At 27.3% G+C, this 20,820-nt stretch overlaps 1 protein-coding gene across 1 annotated transcript; it reads left to right on the plus strand.

Moving 5' to 3' along the window:
- On the plus strand, positions 1–20,220 carry LOC136988733 (ribose-phosphate pyrophosphokinase 2-like). The gene is made up of 7 exons (XM_067286695.1): positions 1–312; positions 760–943; positions 1,014–1,112; positions 13,591–13,715; positions 15,361–15,534; positions 17,707–17,866; positions 19,699–20,220. The coding sequence occupies exons 1-7, from the start codon at positions 191–193 to the stop codon at positions 19,789–19,791; spliced, it is 957 nt and encodes a 318-aa protein (XP_067142796.1). The 5' UTR covers positions 1–190; the 3' UTR covers positions 19,792–20,220.
- Positions 20,221–20,820: the final 600 nt, after the last annotated feature.

Genomic DNA, 20,820 nt, shown 5'->3' on the forward strand with positions numbered 1-20,820 from the left:
TTATATTTATTTTTATTTTAATAACTTAATCACTCTTAACCTTTCATTATATATTTAATATAAAAATAAAATGTTGAGTTATGGAAATTGTCAGACAGAAGAGGGAGCTGTTTTATCATCAGTGACTTTCCGTCTGCCGGTTTGAGTGCTAACAGTCCATAAACCGAATCATTTTTTTGTAAGTTAAAAAATGCCAAATATAAAAGTATTCGGAGGATCGTCTCATCCAGATCTTGCCCAAAGAATTGTCGATCGTCTCGGTATAACATTAGGAAAAGTTGTCCTTAAGAAATTCAGCAATCAGGAAACGTGGTAAGTTACGTATAATGTAATACAATCAGTTCTTTTGTCATATTATAATTATCTTGATCAATGTGTTTATATCTAATATCCGAATTGTTAACGCAGTTTACATAATGCTTTATAAACTCTAATGATTGTTTATATAATTTAATGTCACTTGATAACATGAACCATGAGGAATAAGATGAATGCTTTAGATGTTAATAACTTAGATATAACTAGAAAACTTGCATATACAGTAATACAAAAGAACTCTTGATTAAAATCTTAAATAAAAATATAATATTAGTTTTATATTATTAAAAACTTCAATTTTTTGTTGTTTTTTTAAAGAATATTTAATTTTTTAGATATATTTTGCAATTTGAAAATGTTTTTGTTTTTCACAGTTGATAAATATTTTGTTTGTGAGTTATTTAAAAACACAAAGATTTGTGTAAAATTTTTATTTTTTAGCGTTGAAATAGGAGAGTCGGTTAGAGGAGAAGACGTTTATATAGTTCAAACTGGTTGTGCTGAAGTTAATGATCATCTAATGGAATTGCTTATTATGATAAATGCATGCAAAATAGCGTCGGCTTCTCGTGTTACCGCCGTTATCCCCTGTTATCCTTATGCTCGTCAAGATAAAAAGGATAAGGTTAGTTCTAATATGGGAAATTAATAAAAATTTTAAAATCGTTTAAAAACTTTTAATTTAATGACTTTAGAGTCGAGCTCCCATATCTGCTAAGCTAGTTGCCAATATGCTTTCTGTTGCTGGTGCAGATCATATTATAACAATGGATTTACATGCTTCACAGATACAAGTAAGTTACTTAATTTATACTAATGGAAACAGTTAAAAATGAATAATGTAATTAACTTCATAAGATTTATCATTCAATTTTAGGAATATAATTATTAATTTTAGTATATGTTTTTTTAAAAATATAATTTATTAATTATAAACTCCTCCTTTAGTTGTATATAATACAGAAATACTGGTTTAATTATATTTAAATTTTTAGAATTGAGTACAACAGATCTGTTGTTGTTTATCTTCATTAATTTGTCATTAACAAAATTAACAGTATAATGACAATTGCAGATTGGTTAATCCAATATAAACTTTCAAAAGCTGTATTTTTTTTACTATCAATAAATAAATATACAGGAAATCCTTGTTGGTTTGAAATTTGAGGGACAAAATAATTGTGACTTTAAATTATCCAAGATTTACGTATTTCTGTACAGAATGCTAAATGCCATATAACTAATGTACTTTATTAAGCTAACAGAATATGGCTACATATATAAAATACTACTTTTATTGGTTAATGATAATTAATAATATAAACTATAGGTAAACAGCATGTGTCTAGTGAGTACTTCACAGATTGCCAGATAAGTTTAAAAAAGTAAAGAAGCATTCTCAAAACGTAATTCAAATTATTTTTAAAATAGTCCAAAAAGTAGTAAGTTGCTTAAATCTAGTAGCACAGAGCCCTACAAATATCTGTCTGCTACTTGTCTCCAGAGTCCAATCTTGCAACCCTGAAACCCAACCATATTTTATGAGATAAGAGAAAAAGGATAGTCGATGGGTAAGGTGACATCAGAAAATGTGTTACTGTAAAAGCAAAGCCATGTTACCAGATTAGAGTTGTTCCTGGTCTATTACTCTCTTATAGTCTGAAGGCATGTGAACTTTGATCTAAATGTACAAGTTAATATATGCATATCACAGTTTGGACAGAATTTTCACTTCGGATTTCAAAGTAGCCTTATTTTGAACTAACTGAATTCCTTAAAGTGTAAACCTCTATCTCAGGTTGGGACAAATAGTATAGTTACAAACTAACAGGATTTCGAACTATCCAAGTTTGAATTAATGAGGATTTTCTGTAATTACTAAATGTAAATTGTTTAAAATAAAATGCAATATGAATATATTTATTAGGCTATTATTTAGCCTGTTCCTATGTGACATGACATGAATGAAGCAATCATGTGTTGCTCATGCTAAATGTACACTGCTCATGCTAAATGTATACTGCTCATAACCCTACCAATATCATTTTGTGAAGTAATTCTTGTAAGGCATGCTCACATTTATTGTTTAAAAGCCATAGTCATGGTAGGCTTTTATTTGTAGTAAGTTAAATGGGTTTTTTTTCAATATTATTAAATGATAAATTATTTGAAATACAAAATGAAGATTCTTTGTAAGGTTACTTAAATGATTAATGTTTCAATAATATGTGCTCAAGTTGCCCATTTCAATTTACTAAACTTGAAGAAAATTCGTATATGTTGAAAAAATTTAATCAGTTTGTTTGTTAAAAAGTATTATCATATTTTATGGCATGTAAGATACACATTTTATTCAAAAAAAGGTTAAAAAAATGGTTCTGTTATATGTAAGGGTGTGAAGCTCACATATAGACCCTGTGTCACAATTTGTCACAAAATTTTTGCATATCTCCTCCCAGTATAGACATCATATTTGATTGATCTGTAAATTGAATAATTTGTATTCAATATGAATATGTAGGAGATTATGGCAAACACATTAATGTTTATCCTGTTCAGATTGAGTTTGTGGAACTAACTGTGATAACATGGTAAAAGTATTAACATTTAGCCTGTTATCCATGTAACTTGCTTGGAATTGAATTCATGGAACTTATTAGGGTTACATGGTGAATGCTTTAATGTTTAGCTTATTATCCATGTTTATCTGCACATGGTCAGTGTATTAGATGTAGGGCACGTAAATGTTATAGGGTTTAATATGTTATGTGTTTTGCATGTGTCATCTTTTCTTCTATCTTGTTTTTTGTTCAATAAACATTGTGCTCTTCAAAAAACAGGCAGTGCTCTTCTTTCCTTTTTATCCCCTAAAAGTTAATAACTTTTTACCTTAGATATCTCAAAGTTCAAAAAGCAAAATTTTAGTCACTAGGTTGTGTGACATTGGCTGGCATGTTTGCTTTTATCAGTGTCATGTTGCATAGGGATATCAGGCTAAATGATAGCCATTTATTAGAATATAAAATGCAATATAAGTAAAAGCTTGAATTCTGTAGCAAATCAAATCATGATGGAAATTACTGAATATGTGACAGCACTGTATGAGAAACTAAGAGAAAGAAGTGCCAAATATTGTTTTTATTCTTAGTAATCTTTGATAAATCTGATTAGAAATTTATATATATCCTAACAATTAATAATTAATTGATTTTATTTCTAAATCCAATTGAAAGTATGCTTACAGATAATTAATTCAGCAGCAGCAAACATGCTGGTAATTACTTACTTGCCATTTATATATTTGATTACATAATGCTTCTGATTACACTGGATATTTTTACAGTATGAAGTGGTTTCTGTGATTATCAATCATATCAGTTGGATGGTCAGGTTGCAAAGTTCTACTTTGAAGGAAACTAGGGTTGGATGGTAAATATTTTGTAGGTGTATTATGAGTGTTGTCCTTCATCATCTGATCTGTTTCATATTGTGGACCTAGTGAAATTTTAATAAAAACTTGGAATATGGGATAAAAACTTGTTCAATGCTTGTAAATAGAGTGACCAACTGTCATGTGATTATCACCTGTGTTCTGCTGATCACATGGTTTATTGGTCACATGAATGGCAGCTTTAATGTGATCTTTCAGTGAAACTGGGTAAGTCCAAATGCAGAAACAGAGATGTGCAAATGTATTAGGAGACCCAAGTGCAGAGAGTAAAATCTAAAAGTAATTTATTTGAAATTATCATGTTAAAGTATTTAATAATCGGTTCTAATATTGCTCTTATTTCTATTATTATTTTATTCTGTACTACTAAAAGTCATAAATTTTCAGTGCCTGACCTTTAGGCACTAATTTCATTAAAGCAAAATTGAAAAATTACAAGTAAATAAATGTCTTTATTTCTTATTGCAATACAATTGGATATTAACCTAAATTGCCTTTATTTGTGGAATCTGCATGGCATTGGAATTGCCAAGATAACTGAGAGCTTGAAATACAGTAGAGCATCAATTATCCGACTTGACTGGGGACTGGGGTTGGTCGGATAACTGAAAAGTCGGATAACCGAAAAGAATGAAAAAATACATTATTAGTATAGTGTATTAGGCCTGGTTTAAATACTAGCCTCCCTTTAATGGGCGAGCCAGTGCTGCCAGCTAAAACATGCAAACATTTAACAAAAATAATATTAAAGTAGCCAAGACATAACCAAATATTGTAGTGCCACATCACTAGCGGACATTTGAATTTGCTGACTAGAACGCGGTCAGTTAATCGGGAGTCGGATAATTGATGCTCTACTGTAATTATATAAAATTTAACTTGGAAGATTTCAAGTATACACGCCATTGCATACATTTTTCTTGTTTCACTTTCTTGTAGGAAACTAGTGAATTTTTTCTTTCTTGAGGGTGTCCAGAATACTGTATGTATACATTCTTAAACTCAACATATTGAGTTTAAAGTTCATTGAAAGTAAAAGCTTTATTTGTAATGTTTAGGAACAATTTGTTGACATTTCACCAATTGATGATGTTCCAATAAAATACTTTACTTACATTAACAAATTAAAATTATCTTTAACCTTTAACAAAAAGAAAGACAATTATGTCATTATGCAGGGGTTTCATTCATAACATAATTGCATTCTGTTAATAATATACTAATTTAAATTATTGATGATTGATCATCAATAATTTAAATTACATCACAAGCATACATCACAAGCAGCAGTTTCAACAAAGAGAAGTACAGTGAACATGATATAGAAACTGGTTTAAAATGTTTTATTGGCAAATGTTTTGGAATGTTTGGCCAAAATGCTTTAAAAACACTGAGTTTAGGAATGTGCCTATCCTAATTCTTCCTTGGAATAATTTTTATTACTAATTTTATTTTTCTAGTTTAAAATATTTAGCAGTTTTCTATGCCACCTGCAAGTTCTTTTGTTTTAGTCCACCAAAAGCCAAGTGGATAAAACCACTAAACACTGGTAGATCACAGGTTAACACCTTACTAATGAGCTGGATGCATGAAGTTTTCTAAGTCTCATGTGTCTAATACATAAATAGGGGCCAGTTTCCCATAGAAAATCCTCCTGTGAGGCACTCCCTTAGCAGATTGCATATGTGTTGTGTTGCTATATTACATCAATCCAATCCTTTTTAATGCAGAAATGAATTAAAAATAAAGTTTTACCCATAGCTTAAATGTAAAATACTCAATAGCTGTAATTGCAGTAATAATACTTTAACAATTTCTAACACATTAAACCAAAATTGTTTTTGTATTCATATGTTGTATTCTTGAATGTATTGTATTCAATATATTTACAAGCAATGGCTTGAAAATATACAATATTCTCATGCACATAAATATACAGTACAATACAAATTATCAAATTAATAATAATCAAATTATCAATCAGGCTGTTGCATGCTTGAAAATTTAATTATTATTTTATTTTAGTAATGCTTAAAAATTAGTCAACCTGGAGAAATTATCACAATGTATGGAGATGAGGTGCAGAAATCTGGAGAATTTGTCATGGTCCTCTTACTTATAAAAGAAAGAATATTTAAAAAATACATTGATTATGATATTACTGAATAAAATTTCATAGTTGCAACAATAATTATATTTTATTATGAAAATACTACATATGAAGCAACTTTTCTGATTCTGGAAACTTCAAGAATCAGAAAGAGATCATCATTATCAGTCTGTGTCTATCTTTATTCTGATAAAGATAGACACAGACACAGACAACAAACGACAGACACAGTTCTTTCTTCAAAAAATCAATTGGCTGATTATTGATCTTTTTTTGTTCCTGTATGAGCTAGGACTTACATATTGTTATCATTAAATTAATTAGCCATATATACAAAACAGAATCATTAGAACAACACAACTTATATGACATAAATTATATTTGTTTTATATATGTACTGTACTGTACATCTTCATAAAGAAAAATAAATAACTTAATCCTCACATTTTAAATAATGGAGAAAAACATTTTGAAAGAGGAAAACCTGAGAAAATAGAAAAGTATTAGACTTTATTGATGTAGAAAAATATTCTATTTTATACAATACTAGGGAAAAGGATTATAAAAATGTTAATACTTGAGTGGTGAACTGTAAAAGTGCATAGACACTTGTATACAATATAAACCAAGAAGTAATTACAAAGACTGTTATGGTATAATAATAGTAACTAGCATACAGCTCTTCAAACTGTGAATGGAATAGAGAGATGTATCCTTGAAGTGACATAATGTAGTCTGAACATGGCTTAGAATATTTTGAAAGGTTAAGAACATGGTTTTGTGAACGCATTTCCTTCTTGGAGGATTGTGGTACAGATAATTTAAAGTGGTACAGATAATTTAAATATTACAAAGCATCGTTAAAAGATGAACCACATAGGCTGGATATACACCGATGCAGCAAAAATGTCTTCAAACAAAACATTTTCCTAGAGCAGCGATTCCCAACCCGGGGTATGCAATAGGTTGTTTAGGGGTACAGAAAAAAGTTATATTATTTCTTCTGTCATAATAACTATTATGTATCACAAATTAATAGTATTAAAAAATTATTAGGTAAAAAATGTTCCTTGCAACAATTACAGACTTTATTATACATTTCAGAATGCAAAAATAGAAATAAAAAACTTATGTTGCCAATTGTACAATGTAACAGATCAATAAATGTTGCACAGTCAGTCAATGGTAGTGGGATACCATTATGTGTGATTAGTGATTATGCTACGGACTTTTGATGGTGGGGTGTGTTACCGTTATTATTATTATCTCTCAACAATATCCCCACGTGCTGTTTGAAAAAAGTATTTTTTATTGATAGCAAGGAAAAGGACATAGCTAGTTTCTCCAGATTTTCTCTACAAGCAGTAATTTTTTTCATTATTTATTCAGTATTTTTATTAATTTTTTATTGACAAGATGTCTTGTCAATAAAAATGTCTTGTTTATAAAATTGTACTGCCTGCTGTGTTACCAGCTTAGAAGTATGAAGGAGTACATGTCAAAAGTTGCAATTTGACACAAAGTATTAGGTGCCCAAATCATGCGCACATAAAAAAAAACCAGACTTGTAGGTACTCGAGACTGAGAATCAAATCAAAATAAAATTCAAAATGGTGACACTCTCTACAAACAGGCAGTGCGAGGGCAGGCTATTTGGGCATGCGTTGCTCGTTGGGAAGTTGGAAATGCCACGGGGGTACGCTAATGAAAAAAGGTTGGAAACTGCTGTTCTAGAGGTAAAACAGGGTAGCATACATTGATTAGTCAAAAAATTGTTAAACAAAATGTTTTTAGCTTTGAACATATTCATTTTGTTTGACAATGTTTATACACTGATCAAGCAAAACATTTTTATATAGAATGGTCTTGCTACACTTTTTTTCATGTATGTGTGAGTGATCAGCTGTTGCAATTTTGACATTGTACCTCATAATATCACAGTGTCATCCAACAATGAAGAAGTGTGTATGATTCTTAATGTTGCAGTGGATGCAGCCAATTAATAAAAAAAAAAAAAAAAAATTGAAGAAAATACTCTTCAAAAATTTCTTAAAGATGAATTAAGAAACAATGAAACCAAATTTTGAAATTTTTACTAAATTAAGCTATGATTGCATTCTAAATGTTATTAAAGATAAATTGTTAGAATACAAAAATATGAAACTAATCTACAAAAGAGAATCCAACACCAGAAGATTGCTTGTTATATTAAGATATATAAATAAAAAAATTATATTTTATTTCAAAGTTTGTTGATGACATCTCTGTTTTGATATTCTTTCTTCATAAAATCATATAAAGAAGGTCTTTCTTCAATTAAAACAATTAACTTTCTACACCTATCTCCATATCAACTACATGTGCAAATATGAACTATACACGAAAAGCATATAGTTAGCTACAGATGCATGTGCACAAGAAAATGTTTGTCTTTTGAGCAAGGATTTATGTTTGCATGTCTGACAAGTTCTAGCATATTTATAAACTTGTATAGTCATGTCTGATGGGGACAACTTCCCTTGCATAAAAATGTATACAGACATTTTTGTTTGATCAGTGATCAGACATTTGTCTAAAATATTTTGTCAAAGTGTTTAATCCTGATTTATTACATTTTTGCATTTTGTTTGATCAATATGTAATCTATGTAAACCATTGAAAAAAGTTTTAACCATGTTTAATCAAAATATTTTATGTAAAGATGTTTTTGCTGCATCAGTGTGCACCCAGCTATAGTAATTATCCTTTGACATTATTGATTCTTCAATTAATATCCCAATATGGGAACTGTTTACTTAATGGTAAAGCAAAATGCACTGTCATATATAAAATATATTCAGGAACATCTGCAAATTTCACTGGCAAGTGTCATGAATATTCACAATTATCTTGAATCTTTGAATTGATGAATATTGTTATTTAAAAGTAATTATAACATATTTTGAGTTACTTTTAAAAAGAATCAGTAATTTGCCATGTTAAGAATGTATCTAAAAGTGATGGTGTTAAATTGAAGAAAAAATTTTTATGTAATTGAAATATATAAATTTAGTTTTAGTTCACTTCTCAAACCATTCAGTGAGTGATATAATAAATTTTAGATGTAATAAATGAATATATTTTTAAAAAAATATCATGAAATTAGCATTTTAAAGTCTGTATTAGTTAAACAAAACAATGTTAAAATGAAATAAATATTTGAAAACTAGCAAGTAGTTCTGTTTTTTATTGAAGAACTTTCTTAGGATAATATTAAATGAATGGAATATGGAATGTTTGACAGTTTATATAATTTTAAAAATTATTTAATAATTTAATTTTTATTAAATAGTTTTTAAAATTATATAAACTGTCAAACATTCCATATTCCATTCATTTAATATTATCCTAAGAAAGTTCTTCAATAAAAAACAGAACTACTTGCTAGTTTTCAAATATTTATTTCATTTTAACATTGTTTTGTTTAACTAATACAGACTTTAAAATGCTAATTTCATGATATTTTTAAAAAAATATATTCATTTATTACATCTAAAATTTATTATATCACTCACTAAAGAATGGTTTGAGAAGTGAACTAAAACTAAATTTATCTATTTCAATTACATATTTAATGTAACAATTACACAATTAATAAAAAATTTGTCAAATAACATTTTGTTCAACTGATAAATTTATCAACAATGAATACTAAAATGAATAGAATATAGAATTTAAACAATTACAAAGCTTTTATTTAAAATGTAAATTTTTAATTGTTCAAATTTTGAATTATATTCAACACAAAGAATTTCCTTAAGCTAACATTAATAAAGAAAGAATGGATTTGATAAGACAAGATTTTACTTAATTTAATTTAATGTTGTTTTGTCTACAATTTATGATACTGACAAATTTTTCAATTTTATATCATTATGATGTAACATTTATTTTACCTGATAAATTTTTTCATACATTTAATTACATCTATTCCTGTTTTTGTGTGTGAAGAAGGCCATGTAAAAAAATGTGTGCAAAAAAGTACAGTACAGGTATCCCTCGTATTACACAGAAGTTACATTTTGAATAATTGCCATGTTATACAAATTTGTGCTATACAAAACAAAGGACTAATGCAAAACAGAGTTACGTTTCAGAAGTTAGCAAAAGTATACTATTCTTTTTTATTACTAAGAGAAATGTGTTTAATTAACTAAAAATCACAATTAAAAGTACTTTATTATGTATTTTAGTTAAACCAGGGTGTTTTCTTTTTACAAATTACCGTCGTCATCTCGGCTATTTTGTTGATCCCAGCCAGAAGTATCGGCAACATTTTCATATTTTATATTTTTATCACAAAAAATTTTTTATGGATGACAAAATAAAAATAAGTTATTAATCGAAAATTTGTGCTAGTAGGTTGCATTTGTTCAGTTGAGTACTGAGCAACTTTTTTCTAGAATTTTGTTCAAATACCGAATTGTTTGAGTACCAAGATACCGCTGTATTTCATTTGTCATTTTTGCAAATGAAGTAATTATTCATAGGTAAGTAATAATTATGGTTAAAAAAAAGTTTAATAGCACTTACCTAAAAATATTTAAATAAAATTGACTAATTATGAAGATTAATCTATAAAAAGAAAACACAGTGATAGTTTCAACAGCTAAAACCTGAAAGCAACAAAAACAACACCTGGTTGATAGGAAAGTTAGTGCAATTGTTTCTTCCTTATCCTATCAGTTTTCATTAAAGTAAACCTGGTGAAAAGCACTGAGCAATTTGAAAATTTCAATATTCTAAAATCTGTGGGAAAATTAAGACAACATGTATACTTACTTGAATGAAAACAAATATCGAATGATGGAGTTTACACTTAAAAATTTGAAATTTTGTATGGAAGATTTCCAAAACTGTGTTAGAGCAAAACTGGAAGTTGTGTTGTACGGGGATATCCCCAATTTTCAAACCATGTTAGAGTGAAACCATATTGTAGAAGTAACGTGTTGTATGATGGATACTGTAAATACATTGTGTAGAAAAATGCTTGTTAGGATCCACAATGTCAATGGAATGAAAACATAAGCAATATACAAAAGAAACGTGAGCTTTTTTATTCTACCATCATTTATCATTAATGTTATTTGTAAATATAGTAAATACAAGGTAGCATAGGAAACGTAAAATCAACACACAGTATTTTCTGATGTGCTTAAATAAATAAATGAACTCTTGATTTCAAAACATGTAATTTTAAAACCATTCTTTCAACAAAAATAGTAACTTTTTTAACAATAACACAATTTTAACAAAAAGTCAAATTTAAAAATTTTAAAATTATCGATTTTTTTACTTAAAAATAGTTTATGTAAAAAAGAGGATTAGTTTTCTTTTGTCAACTGCATTATTTCAAAATTGTGTAAAAATAGACTGCATAAAAAAAGAGAGGTGTATATAAACATCCTAAGAACGTGATGTATTAATAATCAACCAACCATCAGCCAAATTAATTGGGCAGAAATTATGCTACAAATATCAATTTAGAAATTACATAAGAACAACTAGAGGTAGATGTTAGGTGTCATCTCTTAACTAAAATTGAGTAATTCTAAATTTAAAATTAAATTATAGTTACTAACTTTTATACAGAATAATGTATTAACTTAAGTAATAGTGTATAAAATACAGCATACATGTACTGTACAGTGAAAGCAAGCTGTTTGCAGTAGGGTTTATTCAAAGACTACAATACAGTACTAAATGAAATTGTTTACTATCCAAGTGTTGGAAAACATTATTAATAATGAAACCAGCTTTTACATCATATTCATTGATATTTTTCTTTGCGTGTTGTGAGTGATGTATCAGTGATGTAAACCAATCATCACTTATTTACATAGTTATATTTTTGTTTCTAACACATGATGCAGTGTAATCCAGCTACCAACTAACTTAGCTTATTTTCATCTTTATTTCAGTTGATATGCATATACATTCTGTGTTTTGGGCCTAATATGCCCCTCTTCAGTCAACTAAAATTGTTAAAAACAAAAGATTGTTGCATACAACATGTATGCAACAATCTTTTATGGAATGTATATGCATATCAACTGAAATAAAGATGAAAATAAGCCAAGTGTCGCTGGATTACACTGCATCGTGTGTTAGAAACAACAATAAAAATACAACACGGTTTCAAGTTATCAAAAAAAAAAAAAAAAAAGTTATATTTTTACAAAATACAGAGTTTGTATAAAAATATTGAAAAAATATATAATTGCCTTTCTTGCTAAATTCTGAAATTAAATTTAATTTGTAAAGTGTAAGCGAAGATATATTTTATTTGAACATCAACACATCTGCGATCCTTCCTACAGATGATGATCTGTGGGAAGGATTGCAGCAAATTGTTCCAAAACTACAGTGGCAACACTTTATTCATTTAAAACTTTAAATGATACATTGAATTTTTGTAATGCAGGATTTTCTTGTTCTGTTGATCATGTAAATGGAAATAAACGTCTATTTCGGATGCTGCTACTTTGACCACAGTGAGATGGCCAGTAGCTGTCAAAATGAAGTTTGATGTATATTAGAACCTATGCAGTTTTACAGGGAAATTCCATGCGTGTCCAAATGCAAGGTCTTACCATACATCAAATGTTTCTGTGAAATGACTTATAGAAATGAATGTTGCATTTAATCTCATATTGGTTTTTATTCTCTATAAATTATTTTTCCTTGTACAATCATTTCCATACAAATTGCAACCAGGAAAAATAATTGTTAGTTATTAATGATTTTATATTTGGATTAGATTGATTTTTAATTTCAATACATTAAAAGGAATAATTAACATGTTACACCTTAAATGAAACTTTCAATATTGGTCTAATTTAATTTTTATTTATTATATTTTAGAATATATTATTTATTCAGAATATATTGTTGTGTTTTGAAAAACTTACAGGTTTATTTTGTTTTCTAAACTATTAATTTTCATGCATATTTCTTTCAGATGTTCATAATATTGATTTTTGTTTATGTATTATATATTAATTTTATTTATAAATGAACTGAATACTTCATTATTAGTTGTTCCCAGCAAAATATTTGTTGTTAAATTTCAAATAAATAAGAAAAATAAAGAAGTAAGACTTATAAAATTTCTTAATGTATCTTTTTGTGTAAATACCATCACATTAGGTACTTATTTCTGCATGAAAATTATATTGATGATATTTAATCAAATGTAGTTTTTTTATTTCTTGTCTACCTGTAAGACTTCTTTGCTTAGGTGCTGTTTTATTTTATTTGAAAGAAATGACATCAGTCCTCCTGATTAAAATTTAATTTACAATAATCTTCCTATTAATAACAAAATTAAAAAAAATAATTGGAAATCAATGAAAGAAAGTTGACTCAAAATTATTTTCTGAAACATTTTTATATTGGACGAAGCTAAGTTCAATTATCAGAATGGCAGGGAGAAGCATCTTTATAGCAAAAATGGAACTGGCCATATTTTCACTTCTAATTATTTTAAATGAAATTAAACAGTTAATGCAATAGGGCTAAACTACATAAAATAAGCATCAAAATGATTCTTATAAATTACAATTAGTTTCATTCAAGTACTTTAATGAATTGGAAATAGATTTTGCAGTAACATATTTTGTACATAATAGATTATTAATTTAATTAACTGATGTAAATTTCACTTTACCAGGGATTTTTTGATATACCAGTAGATAATTTATATGCTGAGCCTGCTGTCCTACTTTGGATTAAAGAAAATATACCAGAGTGGAGAAATAGTATTATTGTTTCTCCTGATGCTGGAGGTGCCAAACGGTAAGCATATTTTTAAGATAGAAATTAATTTCTAATTTAAATTTATACATTTCTAGAAAATGAGATTGAAGTGATACTAAAATAATAATATAAATTGCCAAATACCTGTAACAGTTTTACTTTCCTGACTGTTGTATATACAGGATGTTTTGAAATTCATGTTACAAATTTATAGGACAGATTCCTTAAGAAAAACTAAGATAAAAATGTTCAGTAGCATGTTTTGAATAATGCCTTTATTAAGTAGTTATAGATGTTTTAAGTCCAGTGATGTCTCTTCCATGTTTTCATACAAATTAGGACAAATTTGTGTTTTATTCTGTTATTTAGATTCAAAGGTTTTAAGAAAAAATAAACTACAAAATTTTAAGATGAATCTTCTTATATGTATTTGAAAGCATTGCTCTTTTTATAAAGTGTGTAATGCTTCTTAAGTGTTTGGCTTTGCATCCTGATCCATTACAGCAGTTGATCAATATGGTGATCTCCAACATCTATGCAAACAATATATCTGCAAAGCATGTTCTGATATACTTGCTCAAAAATACCTGTATGTGTTGAATTTCTTGTGCCATGACCATAATTTGTGCAAGCAAATCTTCCACTGACTCTACAGGGATCTTGTGAATAAGACTCTTTCTCCAAAAGAAAAAGTCAAATGGAGTTAAACCTGACAATTGTGGAGTTCCAAGATATTGGGCCATCTCATCCTATCTATCTCTCAAATGTTTGGAATAAAATGTTTTCAGGTGCATCAAATTCTGGAAATGATGTCACTGAACTTTAAATGTCTAGAACTCAAAATAAAGACTTTATTTGAAAAATGTTATTGAACATTTTTATTTTAGTTTTTTTAAAGGAATCTGACCTATAAGTTTGTATCATGAATTTTGAAACACTATATCAGCAGTTACCAACCTTTCTGACCTTGTGGACCACTAACTTTACAATTTTGAATCCCGTGGACCACTATCATGAATTTTTTAAAATAATATAAACACGTATAGAATAATGATCATAAAAGTTCCATTTTACTTTATTAATATGAACTTCACTTGTTTAATTACAACAAATTAGTGTGAAGTTTGTTGCTGCTTATTTGAAATAACTTTATGGATTCTTGGTTCTTTCCACAAAGGATGCACTCAGAACATTATTTATTGTTGATATTTTATTGATCTATTGGCATATTATTTATTGATAACAGTCATTTCGTGTTTGGTTTTAGATTCGAATAAAAAACTCCCAATGAGTTGAGAAAAAGCAATCAAGTATTTGATTACTTTTTCTCAACTCATTGGAAACATTTGGTTGCTTTTTCTCATCCAAACTAGTCACTTCCCATACTGATTGGGGATGACTATGCATTCATGGCCCTCCATGGCACCCAGCCAGCTTAAGCTTTTTCTTCAGCATGGTATACATACATTATAATCATGTAGATTTTAACCATAGAATTAATTTGGCTGTATCATTTAATAATTATTTCTGTTATGATGAAAATTAGCAATTATAGAAATTACATAGAATTTTATGCCATTTCAAATTTTATTATAAGTTTACAGTGATTAAAAATAAAATATTTGTTATAGGTTTTTAAAAAATGTTTAAAACATTGAATTATTTTTAAATTTGAATATTTTAGGGTCACATCTATTGCAGATAGATTAAATGTAGAGTTTGCCCTAATTCATAAAGAGAGAAAGAAAGCTAATGAGGTAGCTTCAATGGTTTTAGTAGGTGATGTCAAGGATAAAGTAGCTATTCTTGTTGATGATATGGCTGATACTTGTGGTACCATGTGTCATGCTGCTGAAAAGTAAGTATAAATAAATTATTTTGAAATATATTTCAGTTCTATGTTGCAAATCGTACTAAAATTTAAAACCATATAAAAATATATCCAGTATTTTTCCTAATGTTGAATATAACATTAAGTTAATAAGTTCACTTAAATAATATTGTAAAATTGTAATGCATTAATATCAATGAAAATTGCAAAATAGAAAGTTATTAATAAATAAATACATCATATTGTATTCATCTTCTAATTAATTTTAAAAATTTTGAATAACTTTATTAATTAGAATTATTTATGGAATTAAAATCTTCGTAATAAGTGAGAAATTTTGTATCTAGACTCTTATCATAGAAATGCAAAAGATTATAGAAGATCCTATTCAGGAAATACAGTTGAACCTGACTATCTCAAATGTATTTATCTTGAGAACCTCTTTATCTTGAAATTTATTTTTCCTCCTGCATTTTCACTGTAAATTCACTATATTTTCCATGTTCATCCCAAATAATTTTTTCCCAAAATCTCTAATCTCAAATTATGGATTGAACTGTCAATTATAATTTCAAAGCTCAGCAACTACATTTTGATAGCATAAATTGTAGAGAAACACCTCTTGCAATACAGTACATAGTTGCAATTAATGCTGCTTTTCTCTGATTGGCTACGAGTTTCGCTTGCATCTAATTGGTTGAAGAAAGTCAGGCATCAGAAACTATTGGCAAACTATTTCTGTTAAGGTATGTCAAAAATGTTTTATTCATACCTAATACTGTAAGTACTGTACTTGGTATTGTTAATAAAATACCATACCTTCAGTCAAACCTATTACTGCATACTAGTAACAGTGTGGGAACCTCTATATCTTGAAACCTGTCTATCTCAAATATGTTTCTTGTTCCTGTGAAATTCAAGATAGACAGGTTCAACTGTATAGTAAGTGCAAAAAAATTTTTATTTCAAGTTTATCTTAATCATTCATTTTCTTAATTTTGTATTAATGACCTAGAATAAACAGAGCACCTTATAACTCAAGCAGAAAATTTAATAAATCAAAACGTTTTTGACTTAATATCTTAGGCCTGCCTCAGTGAAATACATGAATTTAAAATAAAATGAACAAATGTAAGCGTATTAAATGCAACGGAATAATTTAAAAATGAAAAAGCATTCTAAAGAGAGTGCTTGTATAGAAAAATAAATAAACAAATTAATTAAACTTACAAATAAACAAAATGTTATTAAAGTGATAAAAATAGAGATTATTAAATTTACTGCTGGAGTTACAAGGTGCTCTGTTTATTCTGTTTCTTATTCTCTATTTAGATCTTATTTATTTATTAACAACCTAGTCTAACTAGTCTAAAAGTGAAAAAAAAAAAAAAAAAAAAAAAATTGTATGTGTATATATATATATATATATATATATATATATACACATACATACATATATATACGTGGTATGATCCAAAAGTTTTGGGGACCAGTAATCTATGACAACAAAAGCATGTATTTGAAGTTACAGCGTATGAAATGGATTCTACCAAACCACCTCTACGTGTTCGAGTTAATTTCACCCATGTCATGTGATTAAACTGCGAGCGCTGCTGTTTTTTCTGGAGATAGTTACCTTTGTTCTGCAATGTAATAAAAGTGGAGTTTCAAGAACAACTTCCAACCTTAAATTTTGTCAGCATTTAGGTAAAACACCTACAGAGACTTTAAAATTGCTAAGAAAGGTGTACGGTGATTCTACCATGGCAAAGTCGAAATGTTGGAGGTTGTTCTTGAAACTCCACTTTTATTACATCGCAGAACAAAGGTAACTATCTCCGGAAAAAACAGCAGCGCTCGCAGTTTAATCACATGACATGGGTGAAATTAACCTGAACACGTAGAGGTGGTTTGGTAGAATCCATTTCACACGCTGTAACTTCAAATACATGCTTTTGTTGTCATAGATTACTGCAGTCCCCGAACTTTTGGATCGTACCACATATATTAAATTATACCATTACATTATGACTGTAGTTTTTGAATTTTAATTGTCATAATTTTATTATTAAGTTATTTTTATTCTAGATTTTTCTGTACTTATGTGAAACATAGCTTTTATGTTTGATAGAATAAAAACAATTTCTAAACAAAGTTTTAAGAATTTATAATTGAAAAATTGAATTAATTTTGTTTTAGATTACTTGAAGCTGGAGCAGCAAAAATATATGCCATCTTGACTCACGGTATTTTTTCTGGTTCAGCAATTTCTCGTATTAATAATGCTTGCTTTGAGGCTGTAGTCGTTACAAATACACTTCCTCAAGAACAACATATGGAAGATTGCCAAAAAATACGGGTAATTTTTAATAATAATAATAATTTTTTTCTATATGTAGACAAAAATATGAGAAACGTTTATCATGAAAACAAGCATTATCTTGAAAAATGAAATAAATACATTATTAATGATAATAAATTTTAATTTATCATCTATAATGATATTCAGAAAAAAACATTGAGATTCACAATAGTATATTAAAAACTATAAGGTAACCAATTTATGTGATTTCATTCAATTTATCAATGATTTTTGCTCTCTTTCCTCAAAGTTTATTCTCTTATCTCTGAAAATTTACAAAATAAAAAAAATATTATTTTCCTTGAATTATCTCAAACTGTAACATTAATAATTGTTACATTGTAACAATTATTAATAATTAGTAAAATATTAATAATTGTAACTAATTCAATATACATTTCACAAGAGTTTGTGAAAGTCAAGCATAAAATAGGCAACTATATGAGTCTTACAATAAATGCTAATCATAAAGGCATATAAAAATAACTGCATCATACCACTTATGAATAATTTATGAAAAGTGTGAAATAATCTTAAATGTCAAATTGATGTGAAAGTCACCAAGCAAACACTATACTTTTACAGCAAATATTTTATAGTAAAAACAAACATTTTCAGCTTATTTAAGAAGCCAAAAATGAACTGTATATTAATACAGTTATTATCCATATTTACTATTTGAAATATGTTACACATGAAGCTAAAGGTTATTTTGTTTATATTTTGTAATGCTTCATAGAATGCCTGATTCATTCCATATTAGAATCCTGTAAATTCAATTTCAGCAGCTAAACCTGAAGAAGGTTTCTTAAATAAACCAAAAACATTTGTTTTTGTAATAGAACAGTTGTATGAAAAATGGTGTTTGCTTGGTGATTCATCTCAGTACTAGCTTAGACATTTGGTTATTGATTTGAAAAATTATATTTGAGACTCATACAGATAATTTCTAAGATGAGATCAATACTTAGAAGATTTAAGATTAAAAAAAAAAAAAAAACACTTATTTGCCTTCAGAAGCCCAATTATTTATTAGGATTAAGTGTTTTCTGGAACTTTAACATACCATCTTCAGATACTAATTGAACAGAACAGAATACATGTGAATGGAGAAAAAATACAAATTTTTAAGTAAAACATTCTATCAGAAACTGATATTATATAAAAAGTTGACTAAAAAATCCAGCAACAAGTTGTGTAACTTTCCTGGCAAAAGCATTTAAAATTGCATATAGTGCCATCTAGTATGATGCTTTATTATATTAAAAGAACTTTTTATATTATTAATTATTGTAAAATGGCAAAAATCTTATTTTTGAGGGTAGAGACAAGTTTTATATTATATTTAATAGTATCAATCCCCTAATACACAAACCTTCCTGTCAAAATTCAGAAACTTTTGACAAAAAGTACAGGAGCTATTAAGCTTCAAAGTGGGTGAACAAAATTATGCCTCCATAATCTCTCTCTAACATCCATATATGCAAGAAAAAACTCAAATTTTTTTGCATTTCTTGATGTTTCAAGGTCAAAAATGTAAAATGAAATATCATGGGCTAATGTGAAATGAATTCAGTTGGAAATAAATGATGGGACAGCTGAGGTGTTTCCTAGAAGGACCAAAAAATGATTTTTCTGTCTTTTCTGGGTACAAAATAAACCTATGGAAACATCTAAATTGTTTTAGGTTATTGCTTGTATCTGTAAGATACCCTGGGGCTGACTCTCTTACAGACACAAGAAATTTAAACTTATATATAAGTTTTAATTAAACTTTTATTTAAAGTTGAAAAATTTATGATTAATTAAAAAATATTTTTCCATTTCAGTGTATTGATGCATCTATGATACTAGCTGAAGCTATTCGCCGTACTCATAATGGAGAATCAATCTCTTATTTATTTAGCAATGTTCCTATGTAAAGTAATATTTAAAAAAATCTACATTTTAGCCAATTAAAGACATTTTATTTGTATTGTGTTACTGTACTATATATTTTGTGAATCTCATTGAATTAAAAGGTATGTTGTGTAACAAGTTTAACTCATCAGTAAGCAGACAAAAAATTTTAGTTCATATTTAAAATATATCTTTATAATTTTGACACTCATATTAACTAAAACCATTTTAAAAAATAACTTGTAGTAATACAATTGTAAATATGTATGTTGGAAATTATTTTATGCCATATACAAGTATATACTATGTATATACAGATTGTGTATATATATAATAATGTCATTTACTTTCAATATATGACTAACAAAAATACTGCACTATGATTTACTTGAAAATTTTGTATTGTCTTATAATGTAAAACAATAAATTATAATAAATTGATATTTAAATAATTTTTTATGTTAATATTCTTTAAAATTTATTTTAATTACAATAATTTTATAAAAAAGTCTCTGAGCTACAATAATGATTAACAATTATATCAATTTACCAATGCTTAAATGTTTACATTTATAGATTTTGGACATTTAATTTTAAAGTCCAAAATAAATTTGTTTTTTGTTATTTAAATTGAAAGAAAAATTATATAAATATTCTTAAAGAAACTAATAGTATCATAACAAATACTTGTAGTTTTAAAAAATTTATCAATAAAATTTAGTTTTAAGAAAAAATTCAAATGCCAATACGATAAAATAATAACATAAAAGTAACAAAGTTTGTATCAAATAATATTAATATTTAATAATACAATATTGACAAAAAATTCAGAATAAACAGTAAAATCTTTCCTTTATTCAATGTGATAAATGCTCTTGAAATTTGATAGGAAATTTGAATTATATTTTAATAATTGCTAGATATTTTAAGGAGTAAACACATAATTACTTTAACTTTTGTTTATACTAAAGTATTTAAAATGATACAATTAAATTTCAAAATTACAAAGTATATTTAACACAAACAGAACATTAAATTATATGAATAAATGA

The sequence above is a fragment of the Centruroides vittatus genome, unplaced genomic scaffold (genome assembly GCF_030686945.1).
Source record: "Centruroides vittatus isolate TY-2023 unplaced genomic scaffold, ASM3068694v2 scaffold_386, whole genome shotgun sequence".
NCBI classification, from domain to species: Eukaryota; Metazoa; Arthropoda; class Arachnida; order Scorpiones; family Buthidae; genus Centruroides; species Centruroides vittatus.

Coding starts and splice junctions, on each gene's coding strand:
- LOC136988733 (XM_067286695.1), top strand. CDS start 191: ATGCCAAATATAAAAGTATTCGGAGGATCGTCTCATCCAGATCTTGCC. Junction 313..759: donor TTCAGCAATCAGGAAACGTG/GTAAGTTACGTA, acceptor TTTATTTTTTAG/CGTTGAAATAGGAGAGTCGG. Junction 17,867..19,698: donor AAGATTGCCAAAAAATACGG/GTAATTTTTAAT, acceptor TTTCCATTTCAG/TGTATTGATGCATCTATGAT.